This window comes from Cyanistes caeruleus, chromosome 3 (genome assembly GCF_971803275.1).
Source record: "Cyanistes caeruleus chromosome 3, bCyaCae1.hap1.1, whole genome shotgun sequence".
Lineage (NCBI taxonomy): Eukaryota > Metazoa > Chordata > Aves > Passeriformes > Paridae > Cyanistes > Cyanistes caeruleus.
The window spans coordinates 84,805,256-84,818,223 of record NC_141703.1 but is presented as its reverse complement, the minus strand read 5'-3'; the positions used below and the strand labels follow the sequence as shown (position 1 = coordinate 84,818,223).

The 12,968-nt window shown below is 42.4% G+C and overlaps 1 protein-coding gene across 1 annotated transcript in view; it reads right to left on the bottom strand.

Moving 5' to 3' along the window:
* NARS2 (asparaginyl-tRNA synthetase 2, mitochondrial) overlaps positions 1–12,968 on the bottom strand; it is a 48,245-nt gene that overhangs the window by 9,804 nt on the left and 25,473 nt on the right. Inside the window, exons 7-10 of the mRNA XM_023921858.2 lie at positions 9,690–9,822; positions 3,466–3,564; positions 3,014–3,051; positions 1,185–1,251 (exon numbers count right to left, since the gene is read on the bottom strand). Of these exons, the coding sequence (XP_023777626.2) occupies positions 1,185–1,251; positions 3,014–3,051; positions 3,466–3,564; positions 9,690–9,822 (337 nt within the window). The remainder of the gene's footprint in view (positions 1–1,184; positions 1,252–3,013; positions 3,052–3,465; positions 3,565–9,689; positions 9,823–12,968) is intronic.

Below are 12,968 nucleotides of genomic sequence, written 5' to 3'. Positions count from 1 at the left end.
AAAACAGAGCCTGCTAACTTGATCCAGCAAACCAACCTTATTTCAGTATTACCTTTAGTGAATAGAAAGCAGTTTTCCTAGGCTGATTACTCTCTTCCCTGCTGTCTCCTGTTACATGCTACATTAATTCTCACTTAAGAAAATCTAGCACCCTATTAACCAATTCTTTGTTATCACAAACCTTGGACATTTGCGATGCCCTTCACTTTTCCTTTTTTCCAGGGATGTTATAAATCCTTTGGCTTTTGACTTGAGACTCCCCAGTCCATTTATAGGACATGCAAAAGAGTATTAGGGGAATGGAAGGGGAAGAGGAGAACAGATCTCCCCCAGACTCTCTTAATACTAAAATATCCCAAGTTTGCTGTCTCAGATCCAGGTAGTACATAGACAAGATCTGAGGTTCTACACCCACTTGTGCACAGGGATGAGACACTTACCCAACTGGCTATGAGGGTGGCTTCAGCCAGAGGGTTATTTTCCTCAAAGTATCATAATGAGATAATGATTAAACAATACAGGCATAAGATGAGCACCACCACAAAAGCTGTCCCATACTGGAGCGTGTATTTGAAATTGGACAAAATATGTTTTTAAGAAAACCATAATCCCATAGCTTTAGAAAGACTAGCACATTACTCTTTTTCCCAGTCAACATCTATGCTTCAGAAAGACAAGGGGTTCCCTTTACATACATGTAGACTACAGGTATTTTCACATGGTATTGGTTTATTAATCCTTGTCAAACTTCTGCTGCTATCCTCTTACCTTTCCTTTTGTTGAGAACTATTACAGCAACTCTTCTTAGATGATTGCTACTGAATCAGCAACACTCTCAGCACTAGTCACATACAGGAAAGAGAAGTGCCTTTGCTAAAGCCTTGGTCCTTCAACTGCAATCTCATCACTTCCTTCCCTGAAAGTGTTACATGTTCTCCTGCTACAGATCTCACTCCTTGTATTGCTCCCATCTCAACCCCAAAGGGCAAAAGTTACACTGGATTTACAACCCAGCAAAGAAAACACCCCAGGAGGCAGATAACCCGTGCAAACAACTCTTGTAGTATCAGAGAGAGATAGAGAGAGAGAGAGAGGGAGAGAGAGAGAGAGAGAGAGAGAGAGTGTGCAGAGATTCTACGAAGTTCAGGCTCTGCACAGGGACAAACCAGCTGGCAATGACCTACCTCTGGCTTGAAAGTGAAAGTTTGAGGAGCTTGCTTCAAAATTTCCACTGCTTCACTGTAGGAAATTCTGCAAGAGGAAGAAAAAAGTCTTTAAGATAACTATGAAAGGAATAACAAAGTTTTCTGGCTAAATGCCATGCTGGAAAATTAAGGAGGCATTTCCCCACCACCATGCCAACTTGTGTGTAATGTCAGACTTCCCAGCAATGCTTCTTTGGACAGAAACCAAAAAGCATTTTATATGGCAAGAATCCTATGTTTTCCTGTGCTTCAGCTACATGCAGGGCAGGAAGTGCTAAGCTCTCAACACTTCTGCATTATTGCAATATTGCATTTTAGTCAGAAGTGAGTTCTGCAGGGAATTGCTTCATAGAAATTTGTGATTTTTTTTAAAGAAAACAATATGTCCTCATCAGCATAGCTACAACAACACAGCTCTAGTCCCGGGTGTGTTAGGCAAAAATAACAGTCCAGGGTGCAAAGGGCTCATAGCTCAAATGCTTCCACTTTACTTTGCAAAAACCATGAGATTTATATGTGCAGAAATGTTTCTCTACTTCTCTGGCAGATTTGAGAGCAGATTCTCCACCAATTTCCACCAGCACAAAAGAACAGCATCATGGCAAAGCAAACAGAAAAAGTGCAGTGAACAATGCTCCAGGTTTGCTAACTGGAAATCAAGACTCAATGGAAGATAATGTAGCAGCCAAGTTTTCAACATGCCAAGCCAAATGTTGTGGACAGAGAGAAGAAATAATAACTTGATCACAATAATTTCATCTCACTGGCTAATCCAATTAAAAACCAAATTGCACAATGGAGTGCAAGATCTTTGCACCCCATTACAAGGTTTCACTAAAACAGAAGGCTTCTGGAGGAAATACCTCAAGAAGGAATATACTGCTCTACATGTTTGGGTTTTGTGAGGCCACAGACCAAATGAGGTCTATGACTGGCACAGGTTCAACACATGTAACCAATGTGTGCAAGCCAGGAATGCCCCAGATTTGCCAGCAGCTGATGAAGAGAGACAGAGAGGGAGAAAGAGATGGTCTGTCTCTCTCTCCTTTTCCTTGGTCCATGGGAGAAGCTGCATGCAACTTTGTCCTTTCAGGAGTATCAGTTGGGTTCAAAGAGAGGTCTGAAAAGGGAGATGGTAACTTCACTGAGGACTCCCATGGTGCTCATGCAGGCAGAGGATCAGGGGATCAATTGTGATCCTGTTGCCCAGGTGTGGCTGTAGCTGATTAACAAGATAACCAGCGCTGGGATGAGCAGCCCTACAATGTTCTGTGGGATAATCAAGAGCTCCACCTTTTGAAGAGACAAGTCAGGAGTAGGGAGGTGGTGGCACTCTTGGGGGCCACTGAGGGAAACTCAAGCCCTTCAGTTCTTTAGCACAAAGAACTGGGAGTAGAAGCAACACAATCAATTTGGAATAGAAAACCAATTGGAATTGTTAAATATAATAAAATGCTTTCATAAAAGGAAAGCCACTGGAGTCAAAGTGTGAATGAAAGCAGAGCATCAAAGCCAAAACTAAGCAAAACTGTGAGCAACCACTGTGCAGGTACATGCTGGAAGGAGAATAATTTTGAGGGTCTTGTCCAGGGGAGTAAAAGCCAAAGGTCAGCAGATTCAGGTGTCAGTCTCATGCAGAGCTGAAAGGGTATACCTGACAAACAGTAAAAGGGAACTGCAACTCATGCTCTTTTGGAGACATTATGCTAACCCAGAAGACACTGAGTTGTGAAAGAAAAAGCACATAGACAAAATAGGAACTCTTTCCCCCAAAGCCCTCTGCATGATCATTTTGAAATAGTACTTACATCATAAATTTGTGCTTCAGTATTTGTTCCAACCTGCCCTTGGTCAAAACAAGAAAAACATAAACATGTAAAGCCACTCTTTAGGGTTCAGGGGCAAACTCAGGAAAGTGACCTCCCTCTATACTGTAATTTGTAGACTGCATTCTGATCTAGATATGGGTCAAAATCCACTCCAGGCCATTCAGTGCTAAAAGGGTACCAAATTATTGAAGCTGATGATTCAGAGGCTACCAGATGAAGTGACAATTACAGTTCTACCACACTTGCTACCAGCTACAGAAAGTTGTTGCTATTAGCCTAAACAATCACTTAAGCTCAAGATGGTATTTTCAGTTTCTTAACACAGGACAACAGAGTAAAAATAAAATAAAATAAAAAAATTAAGCCTTCCTATAGCCATGAACCCCCAAAGACACAAAAGGATTGCAGTTCTTTCCTGTCACATGCATTACCTTCTGTTCAGGAGCTATGTATTTATGAAAAAGCTCAACATCACGAGGACATCTGGAGAGCACAGTGCTCGTCACTGTCTTGAAAAGATCTTCCATAACCTAATAGGGAAAAAAGGATTGCATGAAAAATGAACATTGCTTAGGTGCCCCAGACTATAAATTAAACACAGTACACATCAGCCAAGGGTACAGAAGGAGTTTCTGTCCTTCTGCATGGCCAGACTGCATAAGAGGGAACCACCTCACTAATGCTCCTAATTAGCAGGCTTGCTTAGTAGCTGAAGAGAACTGGAATCTTTATTTTTGTTATGGGTTTAGGGCTTCAATGTTGGCTGATGGCCTCAGTATCCTCAGTCAGGTATCTCCAATGAAAAAAATCACAGCTAAATATTCAAGCAGCAACCCTGGGTAGCCACAGACACATTATACAACCATCTTTGGGCCCAGTCTCAGATTAATTCTTAGTGAGGCATTTGTCCTGTAATGAACAATTCTGGATTTCTGCTTTGTTGTTAGAAAAGACAAAATTGAAGGAAAGAGAATAAACATGTAGTATGCAGAGCAAGCCCATCAAACAGATCTCAGCTGTAGAGACTCTGTGCAGTGAGGGCAAAGTGAACATATACAACATGAGTAGAGAGCTAAAGCAGAGGACACATCAATGCACAGATGTTTGAGAAACTAAAAATATGTGGTTCCATTTCCCTAAACTAATGTGGATTAACTAAATGACATTATCATCCAATTTGGATATACTTATCCAGTAAAACGGGCTTCACTCATTAAGAAATTAAAATGTCATTAAAAGCCCCCACATGGGATGCTGCTGCATTTTCATCAACCCATTTTAAGAGTCATTTTCTCTTCTGGTTAAGCCAAGCAAACCATCCAAGACACTTGCTGTTGTGCAGACTAAGAGTTCCCATGGCTCCCTGTAGTCTTACATCGGCACAAAGCAGGCAGTTGACACCTGCGGTATCGACTGATGATCATCCCATCTCTTCTTCAAAATCACCCTCCTAGTCCCATTTTCACTGTAAAAACAGAGCAATACATATGGGACTGCATGTTGTCTCAGCCTGAGATGGGACAAGGTTTTTCCTAACAAAGTGCATCTCAAAGTTCTGGCACATTCCTGGATGGTTGTGGTGGTTTTGTGGTTTTTTGTTTGTTTTTGTTGTTTTTTTGATGTTTTTGTTGTTTTTTTGTTTGTTTTTTTGTGAGTGTAACAACTGCTTCATCAATTGCAGACCTGAGAGAAGTGAATTTTCCACTAATTATATCTAGGTAAGCAGCAGCCCCTAGACACCACAAAGCCTGTGATGGTGGAAAACGAACCTGTTGTTCAGTCAGCAGATCTCAAGAAGACCCAATAGGTCTGTGCCTTACAAGGAACCAGAAGTTACAGGGTAAGAGGAACACAAGACACAGAAACAAAGCAGCTAGGCTACTGATACAGTCAAAATGAGATTTCAGACACATTGTTCACACTTATGCACAGATGAACATCCTTCACACCTGTCCCAAGCTGCTGAAACACTGCTCTGTGCTGGTCAACAACCTCTGCAACCCACCAGCCTAGTGAAGCTGGTAAAGCAGTCCATTTGGACTCTCTGGAGCCAAACTCAGACTCAAAACTCCTGCATCAACCTGGGCCCTCCTTTTAAAAAAAGGGAAGATGCAAATAAGGGAACAGCATTATCATATGCAGATGAACAGTTTTACGCCTCCTGGTACTCAAACACAGAGGAAATGAAAAGCCAGAATTCCTGCTGCTGAGTGGCAAATAACCAAACAGTCAGCTTTGAACTTTCTTCAAAGTAGCTAGAAAAAGGCTTATGCAAATGAAATTAGAAAACTTCTTAGCAATTCATCTGGTTTCACCAGGCAGAGACGAAGGGATTTTACATTAAGCTTCCTCTTTCTAGAAAATGAAAGTATCATCTGGTTTCAGAAAAGCATGTTGTTTAATTAGCACTTTTTTTCCTCACTGTGCGATAAAGTAACAATTAGGTTCCCACAGCATTCAACATAAACAGCTTCCTCTTGTGGAAAAAAGATGTGGGTGGTATGGGAAAAACAATCTGAGAAATATTTCCAGGTTTGAGACTGAGGTTTTATCCTGGCAAAAAAGACAGATACGTGGGTCGTACACTGGCCTGCTCACTGCTCTTATTTATGCCAAACAAATACTAGGCACAAACAGTAGACGCAAAGAAAGAAAAGGAGGAAAAAAAAATACTTCAAACTGAGAATTTATGTCTTTAAGCAGACAGTATAAGGAAGGACTGCAAAGGAGGCTATAGGAAAAAATGTGTGGAGAAATGTAATCACTGGCTTGTTGGTTTAAGGGAACACATGAGTTTGAGATGTAGGTGAACAGACACATTGGTGAACATACTCTGTAAGAAGCATGTTTGACAGGAGACTTACACAGGGAAAAAGGCACTGGAATCACAGCAAGTAGCTCATGTCAGAGGTGGGACACCAGCTGTCCCAAAAGCCCAATAATTATGACCAGAGTTGAAACAGAGCACATCATCTATAAAACAGCAGTAAAAGTCAGCAGCAGCAATTGAAGGTGCTGTGCACTCCAAGAAAGGTTCAAATCATCATCTTTACTACGTAAGAAAAATTGCATGACCTGCCAGTAGGATTTTTATGTATGTATTTACCTGGGCCCTGCATATGGATGCTGGGTAGGTCACAGGCTACTTACATATGAAACACTCACCAGTAGGCCACTGTTTGCTGCCTCCATGCTTGCTCACACCCACTCTGTGTGTGCCCATACACACAGAGGGGAGGATTCACATCTGATCTATGTCTCTCAGCAACACAACCAACAGCTCAGGCCCGATTTTGGAGAGATGCTGTTGCTGTGCAAGAAAAGAGACTAGTCTGCCAGACCACTGCTCCACTGGCCATTGAAACTGAATGCTGGTAAAAGTTAGGGAAGAGAGCAAGCCTGAGCTACAGCAGTTGGATGCCACTTCAGACAAGGAACCTACAGTCCTGCAGATAGGCCAATGTCCCTTAAGATTGTTGTGCAAAACTCTTAGAACAAAGCCATCCCATGCAATTACCGATGTTTGCTCCCTCAAAACTGGAGTCAGACCTGCCCAAGTGCCTCAGCCTTGGTACTGAAGATAAAACGCTGAGTGCAAACTAGTCTGGAAGTCAAATCACATACGTGTTTTAGATCCAAGCTCTCTGAAGCTGACACCCAAAATCAGTGCTACTGATTTCATTTCATGCCTGAATTCCCCTCTGTAAAATGGAGGTAATAATGCTCCATGTCACTAGGCTGTAATGACAGCAAATTAATTTTGATGAAGTACATAACCAGTGGAAGACAATACTCCTGCCCTCAGGACACAGCTCAAATACTGAATGTTAAATTGTATACTCCATCTTAAAGAGATATAGTCTCCATCCCTTAAAGAGACAGTAGTGCTAGGATGTAATCTTGTTAAGGACGACTAACACTATGCATAAACTCCTGACAATGCCCTCAGGAAAACTTCCTTCTTGCATTTCCTAACTTTACAGACTAAATAATGTCTTTTTTAGCATGGCTTCGTATGTTCTTTTGATGAAATTCAATAATGACTGTATCATATGGCCTCTTTGAGACTCCATTAGCGTCATGAGTGAAGTGGGATCCTTTAAATATACTGCACTGCTGATACAGTGGAATGAAAAATTGAAGATAATGGCCTACAAATAGAGCTACATGACACAGCATTGAAGGGAGAGAGTGGTAACAGGCATCTCAGAGGACAAATGAAACTGGAGACCTTGGACCACCAATTCAGGTACTGGAAGGGCTAATGGCTCTAGGGAGTCCAGACACTTCCACAACTGGACCTCTTCTACTGTCTACCTGAACTTTTCCCAAATCCTTCTCCTTCTCATCCATTTTGGGCAACCTGGCAACCCAACTTCTTAACTTGACTTACGAAAAGAGGTCTCTCCTTAGATACCTTTACATGTACCCTGTACGTTAAAGCAGAAATACTATCACCCAGCCATGCAGCGTAAAGCACTGCACTGAGCACATGGGGCTTTCCACAGAAAGTATTGTGAAACCAGTACTGTGAGAGTCGAAGCTTCTTTGTAGCACTAAAACACATTTTGGCACAGAACAGAAATTAAGATTGTATGATTAAGACACATGAGACTTCACAAGAACTGTGCTAGTAATTTAGGAATAACTGAGCACTGCCCTGTGCAATTACAAAGAGGCTGCTGCTCTAAGACTTCAGACCCTTTGTTCCCAAATACATGTAGCTTGGTTATTAAATCTCCTTTTTTCATTTTATTCCATAATGTTTCTTTTGGAGCTTTGGCTGAAACATCTCCAAGCTTCACCAGTGAATGGTAAACACACACATCTTTGTAGCAAGGCTCTTTAATGGTGTATAAGCAAATACTTCAAGATGTCCCTGAAGAAGCTGAGCATTCCCAGCACAGTAACTTGCTCAAGTGAGAGATACTTAGTCCAAATGTTGAATAGCAATTTTAAAAATAAATTTTTAACAATCCAGCTCTTTATGTGAGGACAAAGTTCAGATAATAACCCTGGCCAAGAGCCCTGAAGGCTTTCAACTGGGTGTTTTGCACCGAATAAAAGACTTGCAGATGACAACAAACAGGCAAAATACCCGATGGGCAGATACATACGAAAACACTGAATTTAGGTCAGTTACACCAGGAAAGACATTTAGGCTTTAGAACAACTAGTAAGGTTTTCTGTTGATTGGTTGTTTTTTTTTTCATTTGTTTTGTTGTAAGAGAGATTGCCCAATGATTTAAAAATAAACAGAATGGGAACTCCACTTCCCCAAGTAAGAACACCGCAAAATTAAGCCTGTTGCAATACAAACTCACTGTGAGGAATGCAAAATAACGGCTGCTAGGAGACTTTCTGTTATAGGGAAAGGTGCTTGTCAAGGACTTTGGGACAGAAGGAAGATTTAAACGAGAGTACAAGCTAAAATTTCACAAGATACTTAGCAACAACAAAGGCAAAACTGAGAGGGAAAGTTCCCCCTTTCCCTACAAATTCCAGAACAGTTCTCAAGTATAATTCTCTGAACTGTCTGAACTGGCTGTCTATACTTCCAGAGCCAAAAAATTAGGGTTTTTTGCACAAGATATGTTGATTCTGTGTTGAAGGGTTCAAACACCACTTAACAGAAGACCCTGCTTATTATACTAGAGAAAAAGTAGTGAAGATTTCAATTGACTCCTGATAACCTAGAGAAATAGGGCCTTAGAAATTAAGGTGTGCACATATACACAGGCCGTGCTCTAAGAATACACAAAGCTGTGGGGAAAAAGAGAGTCAGAAGAAAGAGCTATTCATGATGGAGCAGAATCCCAAAGGATCAGTCCACACAGCCCAGTGCCATCCAGAGGTCCCAGATTCAGAAGCAGCATACAGAGCACACCAGCTCTGCTCTCAGGCCATGCTGATTCAGTACTGTTTATGACCCATGCTGAAGAAACCACCACCTGGATGTTATTTTATAAATCTGCAGCCAGTGCCTCAGGTATTTTTCTTCATAAGGCTATTTTTCCAATCACTTTCCACAGAGCTTATCTGATAAATGAGAGTGTGTGTATATGTTTACTCAAGTCCCACTGGGTGTAAGCTGGCTTATGCTGACACTAGTAAGGTGTATAGGCATCTATCATGTAGTTAAACTGCAACTGAGAGGTCAGTCCTGAAAAATCAAAAGCCAGCTGAGTAAGGATTTCCTCCAGTCTTCTGCTAACCCCACAGTGAACAGTGTATGCCAGAAACTGCTGTTTCTTCTTCAGATTTCAATGCAGATTTCAAGGAGGCCTTTACAAAGCACACCAAGGGACACACTGCTTAAACACTGATCACTCAGTGGAAAGGTGTTGGATATTTTGAAAGGGAGACTGCCACTCATTAGTACTAATCAAGCACATTCACATTCCCTGGCAATACAACAACTGTGGAGCTTCCCATTCAGATGAGGGCTGTGTGCACTTACATGTTCCCTTCCAAATTCCCTCTATGGCCTCATCTCTGCTGAGCAAACCCTCATCCCTGGGAAATACCTGTGCAACCTCTACTTAGCTCACACATGGTGAGAGGAGCTGTGACCTCAGCTGAGGGCAAGGAGCACAGCTCAGGGAAAAGGAAGAAACTCTGTTACCAGTCCTGCACAGACAGCAGGAGTGCCCACCTGCATGATGTCCTGAAGGCTTTCAGTGAAGGACAGCTCAGCCTCCACCATGTAGAACTCCGCCAGGTGCCGGCGACTCTGTGAGTTTTCTGCTCGGAACGTCGGGCCAAAGGTGAACACGTGAGTAAAAGCCCTGCAAGGCAGCAAGGAACAGGCAGGTCAGGTCCAGCACTCAACTGGGTCTACTACACCTAAAGCCCTCACTTTTCTCCCAGCATCTAGAAACAATCATGTTTCCATTTCTTCTCTGACCAATTTAATGGCACTGCTAAATAAGCTGCTGTTACTTTCCTTCATCCAGGTATGGAGAGAGGTTATTCACATTGTGTGACTCAGAGATGTTGCGCGCACGCACACACACACACACACACACACACACTATTCAGCTTTCTCTGAACACAAGTTGTGCTCAGGACATTTTTTGTAACTGTGTGGGAATAAACTCCACCATTCTGCACAATCAGATAACTAGAGAAGCATGCAGATACCACACCAATCATGCTACCCCCACCCACGTGCCTTTACATTTCTTTTGCTGCAATGCCTGACCTTCACAGGTGCTGTGAGACCCCAGTGCTCAACAGAGCAGAGTGAGCCGTGCTGCTGGAGTTGTCAGGCTGGTGGGCACTGAGGGGTGGCCAGTGAAGCCCAGCAGGATGGGAGGTGTATGGCATGCAGTCCCCCTCTAGTGGTAAGACAGAAGTTCATTGCTCAGAGAGCCCTGGGGATAAAGAACTGGGCTCTTCCATCCAGCTAAAAATGGTTCAGCTGAAAGGGGTCACTGCTACAGAGAACACATCTGGGACAGCATTTAATGCTGAAGCAACCAATGCATTTCCTATTATGAAGCCATTTCTCCAGACACCTTCTGGTAAGTCTATTTAAATACATCCTCTCTTGTTCTGCAGTCATATCATCCTGTGTTTCCACTTCCTCCATGAGAAACCTTCCTATCAAACACCAACACGCCTTTAAAAGTTTTGATTTTATGTGGGCAGCTGCACTCCAAGCAATACCTTCTACACTGTGATCTATGAGCACTTGAGCTCCTGGACACCCTCAAGCCAGTGAGAGCTTCCCACATACATGCCATGACATCTGTGTTTCCTCTCATGCTGCATGGGAAAAAAAACATGATTGGGGAAGAGAGCAAGCTGCTTCAGAAAAACCATGAACTGGGCAGCTGCTATCTTTGGCACATCTTTAACTTGATGTTATTTTTAGCTGCAGACAGTGTGTAGGAGAACAAGAACCCGATCAGTAGAGATTAAGCACAGTTTGACACTCATGAAAGTGATGCGTGCTAATTGCTGGGGCTGGCATTTGACTTGCATCTTGCTCTGCAATCTTTCAACTTAAAAAGGATGTTCACTGAAGTTTCTGAACAGGCTAATTTTGTTAAACTGAAGTTTAAATAAACAAGACTACAAAAAGCAGCATTTTTCCTTTGCCCCTTTTGGAGACATCTGTGCTACAAATAAAGGAACACACACATTCTGCTTCACTCATCTGTTCCCTCATGTCACATGTTGGTTAAAGGTTACAATCCAAAGAAAGAGCACTTTCTTTTCCCTAGTTGTAGTTCTTTTTCCTAGAGCTGCTAGTGGTAAACACACCAGAAGAAAGTTTCAGGTCAAGACTCTGAATACATAGCCTGCCTGTAGGTTTTTTTCCCCCATGGCTCTGTTTTCCCTCTTCCAAAAAACATACTTTCTGTCTCCACTTTGCTTTTGTACCTGCACTCTCTCATATACGACCACAGTATCTACAACCAACTAACTAGATTTTGCAGCAAACATCTTCCTTCAAGCATCATTTTCAGCATGCCACTTTTCCCTCTGTTGCCTTCCTCACTTGCTGAGATGTTACTGTAAACTTCTGTCACTCATTCATCTTCCTTCAAACTGCCCTTTGCTGTAGCATCTATAAAACCTCAGCAATGTTTAGATAAGTGATGTACCAAGACTATTACTCACTGTGGAGGTCATTCACTATTATATCATCAGTTCCTTGTGATCCCTCATCTGTAGCCACCTGTTGTCTTGGGTTATACAGAAATTCATGTTCTTCCTCTCATGACCTTTTTGGTTTGTTTTTTTTCCCATGCTCCTAACAGCACCTGGCACAACAAGGTCTTGGATCCAAAGATTAAGAGCCTCTACTGCTATAGCAATACAAACAACAAATACGAAACAGTGAGTCACACAGTCAAAATCATTTTATGTTTAAGGCAGAACTGGTCAAAAGCTTTTGTTTGCCAGGTTGCGGAGGTTGTCCTGCAGTGGGAAACAGGAGTTAGAGGCAGGTTCTTGTTCTACCTGCTCCCAAGTTTCAGGCTTTTGCTCAAATATTTCAATTTGAGGCCCTTCAGTTATAGAAAGAATTTTTCCTAAATAAATGAGTTTAGTCACAAGTTCAGTTTGTGACTGAGCCAGGATCAGACACAAGATGAAAATATTATGAAAAGCTTACAATTGCTGAAGTTCTCATTCAGGTCTGCTCAGTTTGATGTGCAAGTCTCTAATGTCTCAGTGACATGAAGGCCTCAAAGTAACACTGAACTAAAGTGTGACACTAGCAGGCTAGCATGAGATCCTTTCCCACAGAGCCAACAGCCTGGCTTCAGGGACAGACATTTCTCAGCGGCTGTCCACGCACCGGCACTGACACTTCAGTTACTGCAGGATACTGTGGCAGGACAGATTCCAGCAATGAAAACTACTAAGAGCACTTTGAACTGCACTTATTTCCTAATGGCCAGCAGCCCAAGCATAATGACTAGTTACTCATCTTTCAAGGGGCTAGCTGACTGCAAGATGCCTAAAAGCAATCAAAAACAAAAACCCCCACCCTCTTATTGCTCCAAGATGTCAGACATGGTCAAACACTTCATAGTCAGAGATCAATTCTGTAGTGCTAGAATAAAGCTCCTCTGTGCCCAAGACAGCTTCTGGGCAGGGAAAGTGCAGAACAACTCCCACAGAAACCAATTGCTGTCTTTCCTCAGCTCTAGGCACTTGTACACAGAGAACCACCTATGTTTACAAAACAAACCATTAGCACTGCAACTCCATGGACCATCCCAAGGTGACAGTAAGTGTAAGGGCTTTGTGATAACCTGTAGAACCTAACATCCCTGGTGTGGGGCTGAATTTGTCTAACCCTTGAAAAAGGGGAAAAACAACACTCACTCACTAGTCCCCCTCCCCATCAAATAAACCCCTGTCTGCAGGGAGGGGGATGCATTCATTTCTCACGCTAACTGTAAAGGGAAAGGAC